This window comes from Hemitrygon akajei, chromosome 23 (assembly GCF_048418815.1).
Source record: "Hemitrygon akajei chromosome 23, sHemAka1.3, whole genome shotgun sequence".
NCBI classification, from domain to species: Eukaryota; Metazoa; Chordata; class Chondrichthyes; order Myliobatiformes; family Dasyatidae; genus Hemitrygon; species Hemitrygon akajei.
Genome location: NC_133146.1, coordinates 63,177,538 through 63,204,673, shown reverse-complemented (window position 1 = coordinate 63,204,673; position 27,136 = coordinate 63,177,538). Strand labels below are relative to the sequence as shown.

The 27,136-nt window shown below is 42.5% G+C and overlaps 1 protein-coding gene across 1 annotated transcript in view; it reads right to left on the bottom strand.

Annotated features, from left to right (window-relative positions):
• The window catches only part of slc18a2 (solute carrier family 18 member 2), a 76,003-nt gene extending 51,500 nt beyond the window's left edge, over window positions 1-24,503 (bottom strand). Inside the window, exons 1-2 of the mRNA XM_073027846.1 lie at window positions 24,321-24,503; window positions 23,961-24,115 (exon numbers count right to left, since the gene is read on the bottom strand). Coding sequence (XP_072883947.1) covers window positions 23,961-24,093 — 133 coding nt within the window. The 5' untranslated portion in view covers window positions 24,094-24,115; window positions 24,321-24,503. The remainder of the gene's footprint in view (window positions 1-23,960; window positions 24,116-24,320) is intronic.
• Between the last annotated feature and the right edge of the window lie 2,633 nt (window positions 24,504-27,136).

Sequence of the window (27,136 nt, the reverse complement as noted above, 5' to 3'; positions counted from 1 at the left end):
TGGTGACTGGTTTCTCTAAGTATCGTTTTCTGAAACATTATTAACTGCGTTTCTCTTGCCTGAATGCTACTTAGTTTTAAATTCTAGTTCTAAGGTCCTCAGTATTTCACAAATGTTAGTTCATTAAGAATTTCATAAATGACAAAAGGTGTCAATAAGTACGGTAACCGTGAAATTTGTTGATTACTGACACATAGATCTGGTGTTGCTTATAATTGGCAATAAGTTACTGCTGCCTCCTTTTTTGTAATTGGCAAGTAGCAGAATCCACACACTGACTGATCAGTCAGGATAGAGTTTAGAGACTGGGTATAATTTCCAACATTGTTACAGTCTCCTAAATTGGCAACAAGTAAGTTTTTGTCTGCATCTATAATTAGCAACAAGTTAAAGCTCCTACAATCAACAAAATGTCACCAATCCTATATTGCTTATTATCAGAACTAACATCTGGTGTCTACAATTAACAAGTTACAACCGCTGCATTGTTTTCAGTTGCAAGCATCTATATTTGGTATGTTTACACTTCATACGCTGAGTGCCACGGAAGTGTGGCGGTGAGCACAACATTATTACAGCTCGGGGCACTGGAGTTCAGAATTCAATTGCAATGCTGTCTAAGGAGTCGATACGTCCTCCCTGTGGAATGTGTCGATTTCCTCCAGGTGCTCTGGTTTCCTCCCATATTCCAAAGACATATCTGTTTGTAGATTAACTGGTCATTGTAAATTGTCCTGTGTTTGGGCTAGGGTTAAATTGGGGCTGTGAGGCGACATGGCTTGAAGTGCCAGAACAGCCTGCTGCACACTGTATCTCTAAATAAGAACAGCATTCCCACAATCCTGATTGAGAAGTTGGAGAACCTGGGCGTCTGTACCTCCCTCTGTAATTGGTTCCTCAACTTCCTAACTGGAAGACCACAATCTGAGCAGATTGGTGATAACATATCCTCTTCGCTGATGATCAACACTGGCGCACCTCACTTAGCTTAGCCCACTGCTCTACTCTCTCTACACCCATGACTGTGTGACTAGGCATAGCTCAAATACCATCTAGAAATTTGCTGATGATACAACCATTGTTGGTAGAATCTCAGGTGGTGAAGAGAGGGTGTACAGGAGTGAGGTATGCCAACTAGTGGAGTGGTGCTACAGCAACAACCTGGCGCTCAACATCAGTAAGAAAAAAGAGTTGGTTGTGGACTTCAGGAAGGGTAAGATGAAGGAACACATACCAATCCTCATAGATGGATCAGAAGTGGAGAGAGTGAGCAGTTTCAAGTTCCTGGGTGTCAAGATCTCTGAGGATCTAACCTAGTCCCAACACGTTGAAGTAGTCATAAAGAAGGCAAGACAGTGGCTATACTTATTTAGGAATTTGAAGCTATTTGGCATGTCAACAAATACACTCAAAAACTTCTATAGTTGCACCGTGGAGAGCATTCTGACAGGCTGCATCACTGTCTGGTATGGAGGGGCTACTGCACAGGACTGAAAGAAGCTGCAGAAGGTTGTAAATCTAGTCAGCTCTGTCTTGGGCACTAGCCTACAAATTACCCAGGACATCTTTAGGGAGCGGTGTCTTAGAAAGGCAGCATCCATTATTAAGGACCTCCAGCACCCAGGGCATGCCCTTTTCTCACTGTTACCTTCAGGTAGGGTGTAACTGAAGGCACACACTCAGCGATTTAAGACAGCTTCTTCTCCTCTGCCATCTGATTCCTAAATGAACTTTGAAGCTTTTTAAAAAAATATACTGTACAATATTTCTGGTTTTTTGCACATTTTTAATGATCTATTCAATATATGTAATTGATTTACTTGTTTATTTATTATTATGTTTTATTTATTTTCTTTTTTTTTCTCTCTGCTAGATTATGTATTGCGTTCAACTGCTGCTGCTAAATTAACAAATTTCACGTCACATGCCAGTGATAATAAACCTGATCCTAATTCTGATTCTGATTCGGAGAGGAATTGGGCCATTTGGCCCATCAAGTCTGCTTTGCCTTTTCATCACGGCTGATCCATTTTTCCTGTTCGCCCCAATCTCCTGCTTTCCACCCTCCCACCCCTATATCAGTTCATGCACTGACCAATCAAGAATCTATCAACCTCTGCCTTAAATATACAGAAAGATTTGGCCTCCACAGCTGCCTGTGGCAACAAATTTCATAAATTCTCTACTCTCTGGCTACAGAAATTCCTTCTCATCTCTGTTCTAAAAGGACACTCCTCTATTCGAGACTGTGTCCTCTGGTACTAGACTCTCCCACCAGAGGAAACATCCTCTCCACATTCACTCTATCGCTGACTTTCACCATTCCATAGGTTTCAGTTAGAACTCCCCTCATTCTTAGGAATTTCAGTGAATCCTGGAATCATTTTATGTAAACTTCCTTACAACCTTCTCCAGTTTCAGCACATCCTTCCTAAGAAAAGGGGCCCAAAACTGCTCACAATACTCCAAGTGAGGCCTCACCAGTGCTTTATAAAGTCTCAACATTACATCCTTGCTTTTATATTCTAGTCCCCTTGAAATGAATGCTAACATCGCTTTTGCCTTCCTCACCACAGACTCAACTTGCAAATTCACCTTTAGGGAATTCTGCTCAATGACTCCAAAGTTCCTTTGCACCTCAGATTTTGTATTTTCTCTCCATTTAGAAAATAGTCAAACCTTTCATTTCTTCTACCAAAGTGCATGAACCTGCCTGACACTGTATTCCATCTGTCACTTCTTTGCCAATTTTCTTAATTTGCCTAAGTCCTTCTGTAGCCTCTCTATTTCCTCAAAACTACCTGTCCCTCCACCTCTCTTCATATCACCTGCAAACTTTGCAACAAAACCATCAATTCCATCATCCAAATCATTAACATATAATGTAAAAAGAATCAGTCCCAACACAGACCCCTGTGGAACACCACTACTCACGGGCAGCCAGTCAGAAAAGGTTCCCTTTATTCCCACTCTTTGCCTCCAGCCAATCAGTCCATTGCATCATCCATGGTAGAATCATTCCTGTAATACCATGGGATCGTAGCTTGTTAAGCAGCTTCATGTGTGGCACCTTGTCAAAGGTCTTCTGAAAGTCCAAGTACACAACATCAACCAATTCTCATTTGTCTTACCTGCTTGTTATTTTTTCAAAGAATTCCAACACGTTTGTCAGCACGATTTTCCCTTCAGGAAACCATATTGACTGTGGCCTATTTTATCATGTGCCTCCAAGTACCCGAAACACCTTGTTAACAATTGACTCTGACATCTTCCCAACCACTGAGGTCAGACTAACTGGCCTATCATTTCCTTTCTTCTGCCTCTCTCCCTTATTGAAGAGTGGAGTGACATTTGCAACTTTCCAGTCTTCTGAAACCATTTCAGAATCTGGTGATTCTTGAAAAATAAAATAAATAATTGGTGGAAAGTTACTGTTCTCTAATTGGCAGAGATTACAATGTCTCTGTAAACCAATCAGAGTGTATATTGTTGATCCTTTCTGCTTCCTACCATGTCTACACTTTGTAATAAATAGAGTCGCCAATAAGCAGCAGTTTTTAATACCTGTGCTTATGATTGGCGCAGTTGCAAAATTTTCAGTTATTGATACAAAATTATTCATATTATATCCATAATCAGATATATCTTTCAATCCCAGCAAAGATACGGTTGCTCCAGCATCAAAACTGGCAACGCGTTACAATTCCTGAGTGTACACATGCTAACAAATTACGCTGACACATGGGGTGCACAGTATGTCCAGGGAGGGGTAGCACCTCCGGTGAAGGGGCTTGTGGTGGCCATTCTGAGGCAGCTCACTCACCTTTCATCCTCACCGGACACCTATGGCTTCAGGTGGGTCTTTGCGTGTGACAGCAGTCTTTCCCCAGTATACCGCATCGACAGGCCAGTGAGATGGGACATGCCTGTCCTCATTTGCAAAGTCAGCCCCAGAAGACGGGGCAGATGAGATCTACAGTCACATCCAATGGCCAGGAAGGGGTAAGTAGAAGCCACTGTAACCAAGGAAGACTCTCGTTGTGACGATTGTTCATAGCACTGAAACCAGACTTCCAAGGTCGAGACAGTGCAACGGCTTTTCCACTAAAACTCTCCTGCAGACACTTCCCATCAGCATTGAATACGACGGAAACCCACCACATTTCAGCAACACACACAATGCTGGAGGAACTCAGCAGGCTGGGCATCATCAATGGAGGGAACTAAACAGTCAGTGCTTCAGCCTGAAACAGCAACTCTTTACTTCCCTCCATAGATGCTGCCTGACCCTCTGGTTCCTCCAGCATTTTGTGTGTGTTACTCTGGATTTCCAGCATCTGCAGAATCTCTTGTGTTTCTGAATTACATTTCACATAGCGTAAATGAAACTAAGTAATATAGCAACAAGATATAGTTCCTACAACCTGTATGTACAGTCACCTACTGCCACGAGCTATCATTCCTACAGAAACTATTTATTTATTGAGATACAGCACGGGATAGGCACTTCTGTCCCTTTAAGCACCTTGCCCAATTTAACCGTGGCCTAATCATGGGAAAATTTACAATGACCTATTAACCTCCTAACTCAGGGGTATCAAACTCATTTTAGGTCACGGGCCGGATTGAGCAAAATGCAGCTTCATGCGGGCCGGATCAGTCGGACGCGTGCGAACGCAGCTTTCGTTGCCTCCGTTTTTTCAGCCTGCTCTCATGTGTCTCAGTCTCTGCTATAACTACAAAGTGTTTCACTTTACAAATTCCGTTTCTTATGAAGAAGACTGCCGAATAAACACTAAAAACCCTGAAAACCTGGTACCTGAATAAACTCAGCATTAGCCATATCATACGCGATAGGCACTTCGGTTACTGGGGCCAGCTTTAATAGTAATTAGATATTATCTCATGGGCCAAAGATAATTCCACCGCGGGCCGTATTTGGCCCGCGGGCCTTGAGTTTGACATATATGTCCTAACTGGTTAACCTATTAACCTTCTCTGGACTGAGGGAGAAAACCGGACAATCTGGAGAAAACCCACACATTCTACAGGAAGCTGTAGAGACTCCTTACAGATTGAATTCCAAACACCGACACCCCAAGCTGTCATAGCAAACAGCAGAGACCAAAAAGAAGTGCTAGAAATACTCATAGGACAGTCTGCATCTGTGGAGACAGTTAAATTTCTGATGGAAGGTCATTGGTCAGAAATGTTCATTCTAATTTTCCAATTGATAATGTCTGATCAACTGAGAATTTCTAGCATTCATAACTGGAACAAATCATACCATGACATCCATAGTCAGCATAAAGTTACTGTTCATAATTACTAAGCACATTGCCATAACATCTCTCACTGGCAAAATGTTACTGTCCCACAGTGGCAGAGCAGTTGGCGCAACACTTTACAGCACCAGTGAATTCCCACGGGTTCAATTCCCACTGCTGTCTATAAAGAGCTTGTATCTTCTCTCCGTGACTGCATGGCTTTCTGCTAAGTACTCCAGTTTTCTCCCACATACGTTTCAAAGGTATATAGGCAATAAATTTTGACCATGCTATGTTGGCATTGGAAACATGGTGAAGCTCGTGGGCTGCCATAAGTACATTCTCAGACTCAGTTGGCTGTTGATCAAATGTCACATTCCACTCTATGTTTCAATGCTTGATGTACCTGTGATAAATAAAGCAAATCTTAAATTGTATCTATAATTACGAACATGACTGGGGTGGATATTGTAGACCAAGACCACATTTGTGTGATACATGACTATATATATATCAAATGCAATTATGTCTGAAAACAGCAACAAGTCAGAGCTCATACAATGTCTTGTGGTATCATGTCCGATATCAGCAAGTTAGATTCAACATTGTTTAATGTTATATCCTGTACACAAGTGTAAAGGAGAACAAAACAATTGTTATCTTGGATCTGATGCAGTACCAAATAAAACTACGGAAGATAAAGACTACAATAATAATAAAAACACAATAAATAAGTTTAGTTAGTAAGTTTGCTGATGACACATAGGTTAGGGGTGCTGTGGATAGTGTGGAGGGCTGTCAGAGGTTACAGCGGAACATTGATAGGATGCAAAACTGGGCTGAGAAGTCGCAGATGAAGTTCAACCCAGATAAGTGTGAGGTGGTTCATTTTGGTAGGTCAAATATGATGACAGAATATAGTATTAATGGTAAGACTCTTGGCAGTGTGGAGGATCAGAGGGATCTTGGGGTCCAAGTCCATAGGACGCTCAAAGCAGCTGTGCAGGTTGACTCTGTGGTTAGGAAGGCGTACGGTGTATTGGCCTTCATCAATCATGGAATTGAATTTAGGAGTCAAGAGATAATGTTGCAGCTATATAGGACCCTGGTCAGACCCCACTTGGAGTTCTGTGCTCAGTTTTGGTCGCCTCACTACAGGAAGGATGTGGAAACCATAGAAGGGTTTCAGAGAAGATTTACAAGGATGTTGCCTCAAATGGGGAATACGCCTTATTAGAACAAGTTGAGTGAACTCGGCCTTTTCTCCTTGCAGAGACGGAGGATGAGAGGTGACCTGATAGAGGTGTTTAATATGATAAGAGGCATTGATCGTGTGGATAGTCAGAGGCTTTTTCCCAGGGATGAAATGGCTGCCACAAGGGACACAGGTTTAAGCTGTTGGGGAGTAGGTACAGAGGAGATGTCAGGGGTAAGTTTTTTACTCAGAGAGTGGTGAGTGCGTCGAATGGGCTGCCAGCAACGGTGGTGGAGGTGGATACGATAGGGTCTTTTAAGAGAGTTTTGGATAGGTACATGGAGATTAGAAGAATAGATGGCTATGGGTAACCCTAGTAATTTCTAAGGTAGGTAAGTTCGGCACAACTTTGTAGGCCGAAGAGCCTGTACTGTGCTGTAGGTTTTCTATGTTCTATATAAGGTAGCTTATATAAATAGATTGATGGTACATCTATAAAGCTTCACTAGGCTGTACATAGGTGACTGATGGGAAATAATAAAGTAGTGTTGGAATTGTCGATCAGCCTTACTGCTTGGGGAAGGTAACTGTTTTTCGGTCTGGTGGTCCTGGAATGGATGCTACGTAGCCTCCTCCCTGATAGAAGTGGACAAAGAGTCCATGAACAGGGTAGGTGGGATCATTCATGACGTTGCCAGCCTTTTTCCAGCACCTTTCTGTATATATGGCCTTGACAGCAGGTAGGCTGCTGCTGGAGATGTGTTGGGCGGTTTTGACTACCTGTTGTGGAGCCTGCCTGCCCACTAAAGTGCATTTCTGTACCATGCAGTGATGCAGCTCTTCAGAACGCTCTCTACCATGTATCTGTAGAATGATGTGAGTATGGACGTGCAAAGTCCAGCTCCCCTCAGCTCCTCTGGCAGTAGGAGCATTTATGAGCATGTTTGACTGTGTAGGTTGTGTTCAGGGACAAATGGAGGCTCTGAGAATTTGGAGTTCATTTAGTGTATCTAATTGCCATGATGGCAGATCATAGCATGCAAAATTACCAGCACTTTATGGATTACCCATGATCAATGGCAAGTTGCCTTTCCTACTTTGTCAGTGATCATGCATCAGCAAGTTTCCAGTTTCTACAGTCAGTAATGCAATGTGGTTCATGCTCCCCCTTTGATAATCAATAAGGGTGTAGAAGTGTGGCTTTACAATGCGAAATATGCTATGCTCCTACTTTCTTAATGCTCAGCAAAAAATTTACAGTTACCATTGTATCGATCATTTGCAGATGCTCCTATTGTGCCTACTAAAGGCAACAGTTAGTTGTTAAAACACTAAAGTTGTCACTGTAAAATGTTAGAAAATACCCTCTGTACAGGTCATTTCTCTGGCACTTCTGAGTTTAAAATACATTACTGCATATTCCAAACCATAGCCAACTAGTTAGTTGTTGTAGAATCTAAACTGTAACAGGCTAGCATTCATACACTGTTCATAATCAGTAGCAGGTTCCATATCAAATAATTCAAAGTTCAAAATAAATGTTATTATCAAAGTACAAATATGTTACCACACACAACCCTGAGATTAATTTTCTTGTGTGCATACTCAGCAAATCTATAGAATAGTAACTATAACAGGATTGTTATCGATTGACCAAAGTGCACAAGGCAACAAACTGCAAATGTAAATATAAATAAATAGCAACAAATATTGAGAACATGAGATAACGTGATAAAAAGTGCTTAAAGTGAGATTATTGGTTGTGGAAACATTTCAATGATGGGCAAGTGAGTGTAGTTATCCCCTTTCATTCAAGTGCCTGATGGTTGAGGGGTAACAACTGTTCTTGAACCTGGTGGTGTGAGCCCTGAGGCTTCTGTACCTCCTACCCGATGGCAGCTGTGAGAAGACAGCGTGTCCTGGGTCTATACTCAAATTGTCTGCACACCGTCAATGACTGGTTGACATGGTTGTATCCATAATATAATGCAAATTAATTCTACCTATCATATAGGCAATTTGAATATAGACTCCATATGATAGGTAGAGCTAATTTGCTTATATTACGGATGTTGCCATGTCAACAATTAGAGCATAAAGCGACTGTTATCTGTAACATGTAACACTTCACACTATGTCTCAAATTGGCAAGCAGCTTCAGAGACTGTGCCATGTACAATTTTCAAAACAAATAGTTCCCACAATGATCCTACTCAGCGAAACGTCAGTGTTAAATTTGCCAAAAAGTTGCTTTTGCTGAATACTGTATTAATGGTAACAAAATTACATATGATAACTATCAACAACAATAGTTCTGACAGTCTGTAATTTCCCAAAGATTACATTGTCCCTAATCGTAGAACATGTAGCACCAGTGAGAGTTCGTACTACGTTGATAATCTACAAAACGTTACACTTCCCACTGTGTTGATAATCAGCACATTGCCTCGGTTCATATTGTATCTGTGATCAATCACAAGGTAATTTCTAAAGTTTGATCATCAGCAATAAGTTACAGCTCATATGGTGCCCAGAATTATAATTACATGTATTCTTCCTACTATACTTTTAATTTCCAATTCCCGGTGCAGAAAAATGGTAAACCATTCTATAACTGGGATTCTGATCATATTCCCTATAGTGTCAATAATTGGAAAAAATATTTTTTGTATGCTGTTTATAATTCACAATGTTTACATTTGGGATGTAGTCCATTATTGTCATTCCTCCAACACACTGCACAATTTATCATCACTACCTACAATTCATATAGAGTTTATCAGACATCCCACCTCTCCTGGAAGTTCTGGGAGTCTCCCGCAAATTGATGGTGTTACCTCCCTGAAATGAGTTTTTGCAGGGTCGGATGTCTGGTTTATAATCAGCAATGTGATACAGTTACTGTGACAACCATTACCACAACTACTACAATTCAATACTAAACCTGTAATGGATGCCGTGTCATTTGACACTTCTAAAGGACAACTCAAAACCTATTAATGTAACCTTGCTTTTAATTGACATCTTTTTGTATTTTATAAAATAAGAAAGTCTGCAGATGCTGGAAATCCAAAGTAAACACACATAAAATACTGGAGGAACTCAGCAGGTCAGGCCAGATCCTTGGAAATGAATAAACAGTCAATGATTTGACCATAATCCTTCATCAGGACTGGAAATGGAGGGGGGGGGGGGTGGAGAAAGAATCCACTAAATCTAATTAGCCAATCATGTGGCAGTAACTCTTCCTTTCCAGTCTTCAACAAAGGTCTCAACCTGAAATATCGCCTGTTTATTAATTTCCATGGATACTGCCTGACCTGCCAAGTTCCTCTGGCATTTTGGATGTTTTGTTTTTTCTTTTATTTTCATGTTTATTTTTTTTTAATGTATTTACACATTTGTACTTTTATCCTTTTGTAAAGCACATTGAACTGCATCATCTGTATGGAAAAATGCTCTATAAATAAAATTATTATTAATATTAATATTACATCTTTTCCTGTCAATCACCTTATGTATACACACTCCTGTACCTAGCCTCCATTTACATACAGTACACACAATCAATGTTTGTATACCAGCTAATCTTATGTATTGATATTTATTGTGCTTTTTATTGTGTCCTTTATGCTTAATGTATTTTTTAGGCTGTATCAGACCCAGAGTAACAATCATTTAATTCTCCTTTACACCTGTGTGCTGATGGATGACAATAAATAATTTTGAACAAGTTGCAGTTAATTAGGAGCAGGTAACAATTAATGAAATGTATAGATTCAGTGATTTATTGCAGATCCTAGAGTGGCTATTTTACACTAGTGGCCACTTTATTAGGTGAACCATAGAACACTACAGCACAGTACAGGCCCTTCAGCCTTCCATGTTGTGCCGACCCATATAATCCTTAAAAAAAAGTACTAAACCCACACTACCCCATAACCCTCCATTTTTCTTTCATCCATGTGCCTGTCCAAGAGGCTCTTAAATACCCCTAATGTTTTAGCCTCCACCACCATCCCTGGCAAGTCATTCCTGGCACTCACAACCCTCTGTGTAAAAAACTTACCCCTGATGTCTCCCCTAAACTTCCCTCCCTTAATTTTGTACATATGCCCTCTGGTGTTTGCTATTGGTGCTCTGGGAAACAGGTACTGACGATCCACCCTATCTATGCCTCTCATAATCTTGTAGACCTCTATCAAGTCCCCTCTCATTCTTCTACGCTCCAAAGAGAAAAGTCCCAGCTCTGCTAACCTTGCTTCATATGACTTGTTCTCCAAACCAGGCAACATCCTGGTAAATCTCCTCTGCACCCTCTCCATAGCTTCCACATCCTTCCTATAATGAGGTGACCAGAATTGAACACAATACTCTAAGTGCGGTCTCACCAGAGATTTGTAGAATTGCAACATGACCTCTCTACTCTTGAACTCAATCCCCCTGTTAATGAAGCCTAGCATCCCATAGGCCTTCTTAACTACCCTATCAACCTGTGCAGCGACCTTGCGGGATGTATGGATTTGAACCTCAAGGTCCCTTTGTTCAACCACACTCTTAAGTAACTGACCATTAATCATGTACTCAGTCTTCTGGTTTGTCCTTCCAAAATGCATTACCTCACACTTGTCTGGATTGAACTCCATCTGCCATTTTTCTGCCCAACTCTGCAGCCTGTCTATATCTTCTTGTAACCTTCGACCACCTACAGCTCCATCCACAACTCTGTCAATCTTCGTGTCATCCGCAAACTTACTCACCCATCCTTCCGCCTCTGCATCCAGGTCATTTATAAAAATCACAAATAGCAGGGGTCCCAGGACAGATCCCTGCGACACTCCACTAGTCACCGACCTCCAGGCAGAATACTTTCCTTCCACAACCACCCTCTGCTTTCTTCCATTAAGCCAATTTTTTATCCAAACAGCCAAGGCTCCACTTATCCCATGCCTCATGACTTTCTGGATGAGTCTCTCGTGAGGGACCTTGTCAAATGCTTTGCTAACGTCCATGTAGACCACATCCACTGCCCTACCCTCATCAATTTCTTTTGTTACCTCTTCAAAAAACTCAATCAGGCTCATGAGGCACAATCTTCCCTTCACAAAGTCATGTTGACTATCCATGAGTAGATTGTACTTCTCCAAATGCTCATAGATCCTATCTTTAAGAATCCTTTCCAGTAATTTGCAGACCACCAATGCAAGACTCACCGGTCTATAGTTCCCAGGTTTCTCCCTATTACCTTTTTTAAACAAGGGAACTACATTTGCCATTCTACAGTCCTCTGGCACTTCCCCTGTAGCCAAAGAGGATTCAAAGATCATACTAATGCTCCAGTGATCTTGTCTCTCAATTCCCACAACAACCTGGGGTGTATCATATCCGGCCCTGGGGATTTATCAATCTTAATGTTTTTAAGAAGATCCAGCACTTCTTCTTCCTTTATCTCCACATTGTCCAGCACACAGGCCCGCTCTACTTCGACCTCATCCTGATCAAGATCCTTTTCACTTGTGAATACTGAAGCAAAGTATTCATTTAGGACCTCCCCAACCTCCTCCGCTTCCAGACACATGTTGCCCTCTATCCTTTAGCGGTCCCACCTTCGTTCTCATCATCCTCCTATTCTTCACATACACATAGAACACCTTGGGGTTCTCCTTAATCCTACATGCCAAGGCCTTCTCATGCTCCCTTCGAGCTCTCCTAAGTCCTTTCTTTTGCTCCTTCCTGGCTACCCTATATTTCTCATAAGCCCCTCCTACTTCCTGCTTCTTATATCTAACATATGCTTCCTTTTTCCTCTTGATGAGTTGCCTCACATGTTTCGTCAGCCAAGGTTCCCTTTTTCTACCATTTTGTCCTTGCCTCAGTGGGACAAATCTACCCTGAACCCAGCTCAAGTAGTCCCTAAACTTCTCCCACATTACATCTGTGCTTTCCCCTTTGAACATCTATTTCCAATTTACTCTCGCTAGTTCCTGCCTCATCCCTTCAAAGTTAGCCCTTCCCCAGATAAGCACTTTACCATTTCATCTGATTTTATCCCTTTCCATAGCTATGCTGAAGCTAAGAAAGTTGTGGTCACTCTCACCAAAATGCTCCACCATCAAGAGGTCTGTCACCTGACCAGGTTCATTAACCAGAACCAGATCCAGTATAGCCTCTCCTCTCATCGGCTGGTCCACATACTGTGTCAGGAATCCTTCTTGAACACACCTGACAAATTCAGCCCCATCTATCCCCCTTGCACTCAGGAGGTGCCAGTCAATATGAGGGAATCTGAAATCACCCATAACTACTACCCTGTATTTCCTGCACCATTCTAAAATCTGCCTGCTTATCTGCTCCTCGGTGTCCCGAGGGCTGTTTGGGGGCCTATAGACTACTCCCAGCACAGTGATTGATCGCTTCCTATTTCCGACTTCCACCCAGACTGACTCCGTGGACACTCACTCTGCAGCGTCCTCCCTTTCTATAGCCGTGATACTATCCCTGACTAGCAATGCCACTCCCCCCCACCCCCCACCTTTTCTACCTCCCATCCTATTCCTTTTAAAACACCTTAACCCCGGGACCTGCATCATCCAATCCTGCCCTTCTTCCAACCAAGTTTCAGTAACGGCCACAACATTGTAGTTCCACATACTAATCCATGCTCTAAGTTCATCCTCCTTGTTCCTAATACTCCTAGCATTGAAATAGACACCTTTCAACCCCTTTAACTGGCTACACCTGTAAACCTGTTCATTTATGCAAATATCTAATCAGCCAATCATGTGGCAGCAACTCAATGCATAAAAGCATGCAGACATGATTCAGGAGGCTCGGTTATTGTTCACACGAAGCATCAGAATGGGGAAGAAATGTGATGTACATAAATGTGACTGTGGAATGTTTGCTCATGCCAGATGGGGTTGTTTAACTGTCTCAGAAACCATTGATCTTCTGGGATTTTGACACACAATAGTCTCTACAGTTAACAGAGAATGGTGCAAGAAACAAAAACAATCCAGTGATTGGCAGTTCTGTTGGCTAAAACACCTTGTTAATGAGAGGGATCAGAGGAGAATGGCCAGACTGGCTCAAGCTGACAGGAAGGTGACAGTAACTCAATGAACCATGCTGTTCATGTGCAGAAGACCATCACTGAACACAGAACTCATCAAATCTTCAAGCAGATGGGCTACAACAGCAGAAAACCCCAAATACACATCCACTGGCCACTTCACAGGAGATACAGGAGTGCCACGGTAGCGTAGAGGTTAGCTCAATGCTACCGCAGTTCAGGGCATTCCAAAGCTCAGAGTTCAATTCTAGCACCATTCTATCAGAAGTCTTTGTGCATCCTCCTAGTAGAATGCATGGGTTCTCCAAAGGTGCACTGGTTTGTAAATTGTCCTGCCATTGGGTTAGGCTTAATCAGGGTTGTGGGGTCACTGAGGCAGCATTGCTCAAAGGGCTGAAAGGGTTCACTCCACACCATACTACTAAATAAATAAATGAATGTCCACTGAGTGTATACCAGCGAGTTTCAGTTCACACTGTTAGAGAGCTGGAACCCTCTGTCATGTCTCCAGTCTGCAATTCATAAAGTTCATCCAGTCAACTGGCCAAGGTTTCCGTTCCCAGTGTCGCTAAGTGTCAAATATCCACTCTCTAGAATCAGCAAATATTTCAGTTCATAAAGTGTCTATAATTAGCAAAAATAAACAGTGGCTATGCTTTGCAGAATTGGCAACAGTAGAGCATTTAATGTTAATAATCTGGAACAAGATACATTTTCTTGAGTGTTTCTAACGGAAAAATGTTGTAGTGGCTGTAGTTTCCATAATTGGCATTGAATCATCAGCTCGCTGATGACAGAACAGTGGTTGGCCTCACCAATAACAATGAGTCAGTGTACAGAGAGGAGTAGAGCGGCTGCTAGAATGGTGTGAGCACGACAACTGAGCATCAACATGGACAAGACCAAGGGGATGATTGTGGACTTCAGGAAGGTGCAGGCTGACCCCTCCTCACTGCACGCACACAGCTCAGCCATGCAGGAAGTTAGGGGCACTCAGTTTCTGGGAGTGCACATAACAAGCTATCTGAACTGCTCCCTCTTTGGTCAAGAAATCACAACAACCTCTCTGCTCCCTGAGGAGATGGAGGTGAGTGAAGCTCTCTCCTCTCCCCACCCCTGAATCCTAACCAGTTTTACAGGAGCAACATCAAGAGCGTCCTGACTAGTTGTGTCACTGTCTGGTATGGAAAATATAAGGCACCTAACCACAAGCCCTTACCAAGGGTTCTGAGAAGATTATTGAGGTCTCTCTTCTGCCGATTAGAGATATTTAGCAGAAGTGCTGCATACACATGTCAGCGATCCCTCCCGTCTGTCCGACATCAGGCGGGTATTATGTAGTATTATGACAAGAACTGTTAATGGGAAACAGTTTCTTCCCACATGCCATAAGACTACTGAACTCCCTGCCACTACCCAGGTCTCATCACACATGAAGCCCAGTAGTGTTTTTTTTTAAACTGGTATCATATATGCACCTTATTATTTATTAGTTTACTAATGGTAATATTACTTTATGTGTTATGTATGTGAATTATATATACCTTATTGCTGTGCACCTTGGCCCAGCGGGATGTGGTTTCATCTGGCATGTGTATAGCTGAATGGCAATAAACTTGAACTTGTTAGTTACTATGGCTCAGTAATAAACAAGAAGTTACAGAACTGTAAGAATAAGCCACAATTTGTTAGAGTTCAACACAACGCACACAAAATGCTGGAGGAACTCAGCAGGCCAGGCAGCATCTATGGAAAAGAGAAAACAGTCGATGCTTCAGGCCGAGAAGCCCTGATGTATCCTGATAAAGGCTCTCAGCCTGAAACATCGACTATTTACTCTTTTCCATAGATGCTGCCTGACCAGCATTTTGTGTGGATTGCCCTGGGTTTCCAGCATCTGCCTATCTTCTCGTGTTTGGTGCAGTTCATTTGGTGTCTCAATGCAGCAACATGTTATTGCATTTGTACAGCTGAATCCTTGTTTCACTGAAACATAAAACTTGATTTATAATGGGCAAATTCCGGCTCCTACCTTGTCTATAATTGGCAAAGCTAGTTTTTGTAGCTTGACCAGAGAGATGGTGCACATCTCTACAGTATGACTGCTGACACATTACAGTTAAAATGGTGTCAAAACTCAAATCCATTTTGTACATCCTCTATGGTTAGCAGCATGCTGTATTTCCCATACTAACTTCAATAGCAAAAACCACATTGCCACAGTGACAGATCGTGCAGCGTCCGATCAACAAGTTGCAGCTCCTCTGTCTGCACTTGCTGATAAAATATCGTTTCTGCCATGTTCAAATTCAGCAGTAAGTTCAAATGTTGATGGTATTCTGAATTAACTACATGTTATATTTTATGTTTATTGTTTAATGTGTATTTTGTCAATAATTTAAAATAGTTAGAACCTGTTTCTACAGTGTCAACAATTGGTTGTAGGTTACTGAAGCAGTAAGTTTTGTCCCATTATCTTGAATTACTAGATAAGATATAAACCTTACAGTCTCTATCCTTGCACTCATCAGTGTTAACATTCACTTCATATCATCAACATGTATCACATTCATGCAGAGCTATGATCAGAAATCTCACCAGCTTTTCTTTCCTTGGCTGCAGATAGCACAGATAAAAAAAATTACCATTATATATATATATATAGATATAAAAAAAGTCAACAAAAAAAATTACTAAATTTGCTGATGACACAAAGATGGACAAGACTTGATTAAAATGGCTAAGATCCCAAAAGGCCTTACAACATTGACATAGATAGCTGTTTCTTCATGCGGATAAATCAAGCTATATTTTCAAAAATATAGATGGGGTTTTAGTGGGTCACCTATACAGGACAGAATTAGAGTCAGGTTTAAAATCACTGACATAAGTCATATTTGTTGTTTTTTGGCAGCAGTACATTGCAATACATAATAACAAAAAAACTGAATTGCAGTTGTATATACAGTAGTTAAATAAAGCAAAAATAATAATTTTAAAAACGACTAGTGAGGCAGCATTCATGGGTTCAATGTCCATTCAGAAATTGGATGCCAGAGGGAAAGAAGCTGTCCCCAAATGGTTGAGAGTGTGTCTTCAGGCTCCTGTACCTCCTCCCTGATGGTAGCAATGAGAATAAGGCATGACCTGGGTGATCACGGACATTAATGATAGACTTTTTGAGGCATTGCTCCTTGAAGATATCATGGGCCAGTGATGGAGCTGACTGAGTTTACAACCTTCTGTGGCTTATTATTTTGATCCTGCGCAGTAGCCCCTCTGTGATCCCCTCCACCGTCCGCACCATCCCCCCACACCAGATAATAATGCAACCAGTTAGAATGCTCTCTGTGGTACATTTGTAGAAATCTGAGAGTGCCTTTGGTGACATAGCAAATCTCCTCAGACTCGAATGAAATACAGCTGCTCTCGTGCCTCCTTTGTAACTGCATCGATATGTTCATCCCGGGATAGACCCTCAGAACTGCTGGCACCCAGAAGAGGGAAAACCTTTCCTTTCAAAGGCTTGAGTGTATTTGCAACTTCTTCTTAAAAGGGTAGTGGAAGCTGCCTTTGGATATTATTACGATAGAAGATAGAACAGTTCTGCACAGGGTCAAGCCTGTCAGACTACTGTCAATCACAGAGCCAATCTAACTAATCCTATCTGCCTACATGTGGTCTGCACCCTTCTGTTCCTTGCCCAGCACAGGAAGAGTCTACATACCTCTGGAACAGTATTATTGTATCTTCTACCAGTCTCAGGAAGATAACTTGCCTCACATCTCCTTTAAACTTACAAAGATATAAAGATTAGCTCTATTTGTTACATGTACATTGGAACACAAGTGAAATGTGACCAACACAGACTGAGGATGATGAGCTGGGGCAGCCTGCAAGTGTCACATGTTTCTGGCGCTAAACCACCTTCACCTTTACCTCCTGTAATTGACATTTCCACCCCAGAAAAATAGGACATATTTTCTTATCATTATGTGCCGTGTTGTATGACATCACAATGTGCCATGTCATTTAATGTGGGCGATCATGGTCTTTCTGAGTGTGATTTTTATAGTCATAGAGCCATAGAGAAATACAGAACAGAAATAGGCCCTTTGGCCCATTTAGTCCATGCTGAAACCATTTAAACTGCCTATGCCCATTGACCTGCACGGAGACCACAGACCTCCATATCCCTAATAGCCACGTATCTATCCAAACTTCTCTTAAACGTTGAAATCGAGCTCACATGCACCATTTGTGCTGTTAGCTCATTCCACAATCTCATGACCCTCTGAGTGAAAAAGTTTCCTCTCTTGTTCCTCTTAAACATTGCAGTTCCTATACCATCTGTAATCACCATTTCTATTTCTTGTTCTTGATTATTGACATTGTCATTGATTATAAACTGTCACTTGTTATAGAGATTACAAGTCACATTATTTATTGGTATCAGGGGAAATATAACTTTGTTCAGGTGGCACAGTAGTTCAACGCTTTACAATACCGATGACTGGCTTCAATTCCCGTCTTTGCCTGTAAGGAGGTTGTACGTTCTCCCTGTGACCGTGTGGGTTTCCTCGGGGCGCTCCAGTTTCCTCCCACAGTCCAAAGATGCACCAGTCAGTAGGTTAATTTGTCATTGTAAATTGTCCAGTGATTAGGCTGGGGTTAAATCGGGGATTGCTGGGGCACACGGCTCAAAGGGCCAGAAGGGCTTGTTCCACGCTGTAGTTCGATAAATAAAAATAAATAACTAAATGTCAATGTAAGAACTTTATATTGAGGCAATGACCGATACTATTGAAAATATGGTTTGCTGCCAATTATAAACTGATTACAATTACCAAAGAATGCGTTTTCAGTGCCAAGATACAGAGCTTACAGGGTCTACAGTCAACAGCAAGTTACAGCTACTGCACAGCTGGTTATTGCAAGGCCTTGCAATTCTTACAAAAGTTATAATCAACATCTAATTCCCTTCCCTACAATATTTACAATTAGCTGCAAATAATAGTTTGCAGTATCTAACAAGTTACAGTTTACAGTAACAAGTAACCATGTTTTTAACCATCAGCAAGTTGCTGTTCTGTGACAATGTTACAGTTCTTGGCTTTGCAATGCTGACACTTATTTCCAATGCTGTTTGTAATTGCCCTCCTCTTTTCTACAAGATAAAGTACATCTCCCACAGTATCTGTGCTGGGCAAGAGTGTTCAGCTCCTTCAGCATTTATAATTAGGAACCTGCTACCTGCAAGTTATGAACAAAAGATTCTGAAAATCTAGAGCAATACACATAAAATGCTGGAGGAACCCAGCAGGTCAGGCAGCATCTATGGAGGGGCTGAGAACCTGAGACCCCTCATTTGGTCCTGGCAGGTCAGGCAGCATCTATGGAGGGGCTGAGAACCTGAGACCCCTCATTAGGTCCTGGCAGGTCAGGCAGCATCTATGGAGGGGCTGAGAACCTGAGACCCCTCATTAGGTCCTGGCAGGTCAGGCAGCATCTATGGAGGGGCTGAGAACCTGAGACCCCTCATTCGGTCCTGGCAGGTCAGGCAGCATCCATGGAGGGGCTGAGAACCTGAGACCCCTCATTCGGTCCTGGCAGGTCAGGCAGCATCCATGGAGGGGCTGAGAACCTGAGACCCCTCATTTGGTCCTGGCAGGTCAGGCAGCATCTATGGAGGGGCTGAGAACCTGAGACCCCTCATTAGGTCCTGGCAGGTCAGGCAGCATCTATGGAGGGGCTGAGAACCTGAGACCCCTCATTTGGTCCTGGCAGGTCAGGCAGCATCTATGGAGGGGCTGAGAACCTGAGACCCCTCATTTGGTCCTGGCAGGTCAGGCAGCATCTATGGAGGGGCTGAGAACCTGAGACCCCTCATTTGGTCCTGGCAGGTCAGGCAGCATCTATGGAGGGGCTGAGAACCTGAGACCCCTCATTAGGTCCTGGCAGGTCAGGCAGCATCTATGGAGGGGCTGAGAACCTGAGACCCCTCATTAGGTCCTGGCAGGTCAGGCAGCATCTATGGAGGGGCTGAGAACCTGAGACCCCTCATTCGGTTCTGGCAGGTCAGGCAGCATCTATGGAGGGGCTGAGAACCTGAGAACCCTCATTAGGTCCTGGCAGGTCAGGCAGCATCTATGGAGGGGCTGAGAACCTGAGACCCCTCATTCGGTTCTGGCAGGTCAGGCAGCATCTATGGAGGGGCTGAGAACCTGAGAACCCTCATTAGGTCCTGGCAGGTCAGGCAGCATCTATGGAGGGGCTGAGAACCTGAGAACCCTCATTAGGTCCTGGCAGGTCAGGCAGCATCTATGGAGGGGCTGAGAACCTGAGAACCCTCATTAGGTCCTGGCAGGTCAGGCAGCATCTATGGAGGGGCTGAGAACCTGAGAACCCTCATTCGGTCCTGGCAGGTCAGGCAGCATCTATGGAGGGGCCGAGAACCTGAGAACCCTCATTCGGTCCTGGCAGGTCAGGCAGCATCTATGGAGGGGCTGAGAACCTGAGAACCCTCATTAGGTCCTGGCAGGTCAGGCAGCATCTATGGAGGGGCTGAGAACCTGAGAACCCTCATTAGGTCCTGGCAGGTCAGGCAGCATCTATGGAGGGGCTGAGAACCTGAGAACCCTCATTAGGTCCTGGCAGGTCAGGCAGAATCTATGGAGGGGCTGAGAACCTGAGAACCCTCATTAGGTCCTGGCAGGTCAGGCAGCATCTATGGAGGGGCTGAGAACCTGAGACCCCTCATTAGGTCCTGGCAGGGAAGGGCCCTTTAGGTCTTCATTTAACCTCTCCCAGCCTCTTACTTTATAACTCCTCTCCCACCTTCACTCTCACCCGGTCTCACCTACCACCTGCCATCTTGTTCCTCAACCCCCCCCACTTTCTTATTCTGGCTCCTGACCCCACTTCCTTTTCCAGTCTGATGATAAATCTTGTCCCGAAATGTCAGCTGTTGATTCCCCCTCAGGCATGCTGCCTGACTTCCTGAGTACCTCCAGCAATATGTGTGTGTTGCACCTGTAAATTATATTTCTTATTTAATTAGCAACAACAACCATATTGTATATAAATTATTAGGTAAGTTATTCCTACAGATCTCTGACAAATAATTGTTCCACCAATGTATTTAATCTGATACGACAAAATAATCTTCAACTGTTTCTGCAGAATCTGTTAAACTACTGTCCCACAAAAAAAATCCTGCCTCAGTAATGTATTACAAGTTACAGCTCCAATAGTGCTTACAATCAGTGGTAGGCTGCATACTCAGTATCTATTACAACTACAAGGTACTGTTCATGTAAATAACAATCTATAATGTAATAAATAATGCTCTCTTTGTCTAGTATGAAAATTTGTGATATGCTATTTGCCCAATGGTGGCTGCAATCATAAGTTACCGTTACTAGAACATCTATGTATAAAAAGACGTACTGGTTAGTAGGTTAATTGGACATTGTAAATTGTTCCATGATCAGGTTCGTGTTAAATCATGGATAAATTGTGGCTCCATTTATAATTCACAAGTAGTAAATCCTACAATATGTATCATCAGATATTATTAATAATTCACGTGATTGTTTATTACATTTGTATTTACTGAGAGTTTTTACTGAATTTTACTGAAGTCCAGTGCTTGCAACCAGTTCCCGATGCTCGATTCGAAAGGCCGAAAGCACGTTGCACCAAGCGGAAGGACTGTTTCTGTCCCACCGGTACTGGACTCCTGGCCTCACAATCTATTGGTGGTGATGATTTTGCACTTCCTCATTTGTCTGCACTGCTCTTTCCCTTTAGCTTTTACCTTTATTCTGCATCGTTCTACCTCAAAGCAGTGTAACAATGTGTAAGATAAGCTTTTCTCTCTGTCTCCCTGATCGTGACTATTAAACCAATACCAATTTACAATGTATGGTGTGCCCACGATTAGCAACATAGAATAGACCTAACAAACAACAATCTGCAACATGTTTCAGTTTCTATAATTAGCTTTCCTGCAGTCATCACAATATCCATAAGCGTTTGATAGAATGGTAGGAGGTCTCAATTTCTATGGTGCAAATATAATTAGCAGCCATAGTCTCTCTCTGTATGTCTGTAATGGGCAACCAGTTAGTCCAACAGTATTCATGACCATCTACAAATTCAGTACCCTGAGTTAGCAGAATCGGAAACAAGTCATTTCTTTGTGTTTGTTAATATTATCTGCGGTAACATTAATGTCCAGAATCTGTTCCTGGTTATGTCCTCTCGTCTTTTAGTCTTGCAACCATTCATAGCCTGTCTCAGATTGAGAAGTTGGACTCTCTAGTGTCTATGGCACATTTACTCGCTCTAACATCTACATTCAGCGGCAGGTTTTTTCCTTCAATGATTTATAATCAAAGTCACATTGCATTGTATCTCACGTTAACAGTCTATTAGTAATGTACAGCAGTTTATTCCTCTTACACTATCTACATTGATTAGAAAACAAGTTGTTGCGCAAAATCACTATCTGTACTACGTCAGTATTTAACAATAAATTGCGCTTCCTACATTGTTCACAATTTCAAACAGAAAATGGCCACGACGATTTCCTCACTGTGAAAATAAATTATAATTATCCTGAAGACTGGTAATATCTAAAGGGAGGGAGGGGAAAGAGAATGCAGATTCGAATGAGAATGGGAACTTGAAGAGACGGGGATCTTAGAGCAAAGCAGATCAGAAAGAAATGTAGAGGTGTTCAAAATTACATGGAGTGTTAGGAAAAGAGATCGAATTTAACATCCCACATAACTCTGAAAACATCTGTCAGTTTCACTTGTTCCACTCTGCTCCCCGAGGAAACACGGCTTCTCCAAATCCCCTCCTAATTCTAATTCCTCTAAACATCCTCTTTCCTCTCTGAAATTACTATCTTCTCATCGTCTGAAGTAACTGGCAAAACAACTAAAGGTTATTTTTTCCTCTTCACTGCGAAAATTGTTATAATCCAGAATGTATTTTCTGGGAGATTGCTAAAACTCTAACGATACTCCAAGTACTGAAATACTGTAAACTTAACTCGCAGTGAAGGGAAGATAAAGGCTGCCGCGTTAATTGGACCTATTTCAAAGAGACAAGCAGAACCGTCTGGAAAAATGGAATTCCAGCTCATTATTAACTGCTGCATTCCGATTCTACATTGTCTGTAATCCGAAAACTGAACAGTCCGGCGCACGGTTAAACAGTCATATATGATAACATATGATAACCCCCACACACTGTCTGTAATCCGAAAACTGAACAGTCCGGCGCACGGTTAAACAGTCATATATGATAACATATGATAACCCCCACACACTGTCTGTAATCCGAAAACTGAACAGTCCGGCGCACGGTTAAACAGTCATATATGATAACATATGATAACCCCCACACACTGTCTGTAATCCGAAAACTGAACAGTCCGGCGCACGGTTAAACAGTCATATATGATAACATATGATAACCCCCACACACTGTCTGTAATCCGAAAACTGAACAGTCCGGTCTCTCCGCTGTTTGTAAACCACATAGGACCATTATACACAGAAAATTATAACATTTTTCTTTAGAGAATTCGAATGACATTTTCAGCCATTCTAACCGATTCAAATCAGACTAAATTCAAAAATTTGATCCGAATCAAATCAAAATCCAGTCTCCTTCAATCAAAAACACAAAAGAGAAAATCCTCAAACTTGTTTGCTGTAGAATATCGAGTAAGTGATTTCGTTGAAATCTGCGCTAACTGCTGAAATGTCTGTGACACTGCTATCCCTATGGGTTCGGGAACCTTCCAAATATGGCAAGTTCCTTTAAACACCGACATCCAGCGATTCACACGTCCGAAGTACCGCCTGCAACAATGTACTGGAAGATTAGCGGTCCTGAGCTGGACTGAAACCCCTCAGGAGTTACATTTTAAAATTGTTAGTGTGCTGTTTTCATCGCGCTCAGCTACAGAACTGTTGGGAAGTCCCATCGATCCAAACAGCCCGAAATTGAAAACCCCGTTAGTTCCCTGCATAAGATCACGATACAACGTGCAACCATTAATTTTAATTGATGCCTTAGACTAAAGATAATTTTACTCTAAACGGTCACTGAAGAGGGCTAGGTCTTTGAGTACGAAGAGATCTGCTGGTGTTATAGTTAAATAAGTAGCAAAATCTATCTATCTAAAAACCAAGTCATCTCACCACCCGCCCTTCAAGGGCAGGATGTTCATCTCAACATCCTGCTTCGACGGGTCAGTACGTCTAACAGAGCTGGCTCCATTCTTTGTAAACCGCAGAGGAGAAGGCGTTCATGTGGCCTGAGAGGAGCTCAGAGGCTCCTGTACTTCGGAGAAGATTCCCAGCGCGGCCGCTTGATAATCCGGGCGCCGGGTCCCGTCACTTACCCACCACGGTCAGCAGCATGTTGTCCAGCAGCAGCGCGATGAAGACTATGCACAGGATGAGTTTCCGAGACTGTCGACCGTCCCTCAGCCAACGCAAGAAACTAAACTCACTCAGAGTCTCCAGTGCACCCATCACTCCCGATATTCACGGCAACCTGCGGGGGCAAACAACAGGCAATTATTACGAACAAAGTACTGCTCACTAGTAGAAATAAATCATGTTAAAATGTCAAGTTGCACTTGGATATAACATTCACATCCATTAGAAGAAATGGCTTTCTTTGCGAAATTACTGTTTGCAATAGAAACCGAATACCTTCTTTGACAGAGTGTCGCGCTATCTAGTCCGATGCTACCTACTTTGATTAGCAATGTACGAAGCTGGGCTTCGAGTCAAAGTCACTCCCGTCTCGGCTGGTCCGGGCAATGGAGCTCCATGCAGCGGGTGTTACTCTCCTCGATGCCACTGTGGGACTCGCCGCCTCGCCTGACGTGACAAGTGAGAGGCTTGATAAAACGCGCAAGGGTGTGATTATCCGCAGCCCACTGGCCAATCGGCTGCCTTCCGACTTTCAAGCCGCATACTCCTATAAAAAATAAAGTTCTCACATTCGATTTCATTTTCCTATACCGGCTTCTCCGGCAACCCCAGCACGGAAGCTGAAGGATAAGGTGTTTTGGAACTTACACATGTCACGCAGCTTGAATGCGCTAAATTCAGGAATCCAATATTTTTGTAGTGAGATCGCTGGCAAGAATTATTGGCGAAACAAAAACGTGAAGATGTAAACTGATAAATAACGAAAAATGGTGGAAACGCCAAGCAGGCAGATAGCATCTGCGGAAAGAGAAACAGAGTTAGGGTTTTGTATTTATGAATTGAATAGGAGTCATAGAAAAGTACAGCACAGAAACAGGCCCTCGGGCCCATCTAGTCAATGCCAATACAATTTAACTTGCCTTCTGTCTCCATAGCTGTGTGCTTCCAGTCCTGCCGACGGGTTTCGCCCGAAACGTGGACTGTACCTTTTTCCATAGGTGCTGCCTAGCCTGCTGAGTTCCTCCGGCATTTTGTGTGTGTTGCTCAGATTTCCAGCATCTGCAGATGTTCTCGTTTGTCTTTGAATTGAATTGAATTGACTTTATTTATATCCTTCATATACATGAGTAAAAATCTTTACGTTATGTCTCTGTCTAAATGTGCAATTATAGTAATTTATAAAAAATAGTACCTATTATGTCTTCTTCTTCGGTTGTCCATCGAAATTCAATGATGACGTCCACTCCTTTAACAGTGAAATCTTTGATGACTATACAGTCCCATCCTGGACCCACATGTTCTATTGCAGGTGGGACATGTATACGTGGTAGTGGTGGTGGTAGTGATGGCAACCATGGCTGCATTTCTCCTGGCTCTCTTCTACTGTCTTCTAGTTGTTCTTTCCATCTCCAGAATACAAACCCCATCCCTACACAGCTGTCGCCAAGTGATGCGGTCGGCAGCAATATCCTCCAGGTCCTCAGGTCTGATCTTGCACTTAAAGCATTCTTCACCTGATCCTTATAGCACTTCTTCGGCCCTCCAGCTGAGTGTCGACCATGATGTATTATGTACAACAGGATAGTCAATATAACATAAAAATGCAATTGTATCAGCATGAATTAATCAGTCTGATGGCCTGGTGTAAGAAGCTGTCCCGGAGCCTGTTGGTCCTGGCTTTTATGCTGCAGTACTGTTTCCCAGATGGTGGCAGCTGAAACAGTTTGTGGTTGGGGTGACCCGGGTCCTCAATGATCCTTCGGGCCTTTTTACACACCTGTCTTTGTAAATGTCCTGAATAGTGGGAAGTTCACATCTACAGATGTGCTGGGCTGTCCGCATCACTCTCTGCAGAGTCCTGTGATTGAGGGAAGTACAGTTCCCATACCAGGCAGTGACACAGCCAGTCAGGATGCTCTCAATCATGCCCCTGTAGAAAGTTCTTAGAATTTGGGGAGCCATACTAGGTGAGAGTAAGCATTCGGCACGGACTAGAAGGGCCAAGATGGCCTGCTTCTGTGCTGAAATTGTTATATAGTTATATACCAGAATTCTTCAATCCTCTGAAGTGAAAGAGATGCTGTTGTGCCTTTTCATCACTCAACCACATACACAGACCACATGAAGTCCTTGGTGATGTTTATGCTGAGGAACTTAAAGCTGTCTTGTGAGTACTTCTATCATGATTTGATTTCAGATCTCCATTTTAAAACTTTCCATTAACTATATACTGGCTCATCCCACTGACTTCGTATGCAACATATAGAGAGAAACGTATTCTCACTTTATCAGCTGTATCCTGCCCTTATGACCTGAGGTTTGTGGCCGTCAGTGTGATTCAAGATTCAGGATTGTTTAATGTCATTTTCTGTACGGAGAAATGAAGTAATTGTAACGCCAGTTCAGACGCAACAAGAGAAAATGAAAGATAAACAACACAGTAATAATTCCTAAAGCACACACAATAAAGACAAATATATATGACAGCTTATATTTATAGATTGATTGTATATCCATAAAGTGATCCTAGACTATACATAAGGTAACGGATGGGAAGTAATAAAATGATAGTGGAGTTAGTGAGTGGAGGTGTTGCTCAGCCTTACTGCTTGAGAAAAGTAACTGTTTTTGAGTCTGGGAGATTAAATTAACTGCAGATCTAAAAATAGATGCCATTTGTGTTTGTGTTTTTTATGTTTCACTGTATTGACCTGAACAATAATATTGGATTCTCTGTGTAGATAAAATTATAAAGTTCAAACATCAAAGTGCATTTATTATCAAAATATGTATTCTTTATACAACCTTGAGATTCATCTCCTTACAGGCAGCCACAAAACAAAGAAACTCAATAATTCAATAGTTTAATGGTTCCATTTAATATCAGAGAATGCATTCAATAACAAACCTGAATTTCTTACTCTCGGCAGACGGCCCCAAAACAGAAGAAACGAGTGAATTATAGAACAAATGTGTGAACCCTAAAACCCCCTGGCCACCTCCCACACATAAGCAGCAGCAAGTAGTGTCAACCCTCCCTCTTCCCCGCCTTCCTCTAGCATAAGGCATCAGCATTCCCACCATCCACCATGCCAGCAACAGCAAAGCCCCCAAAGAGAGGCCATGGTCTACAGTC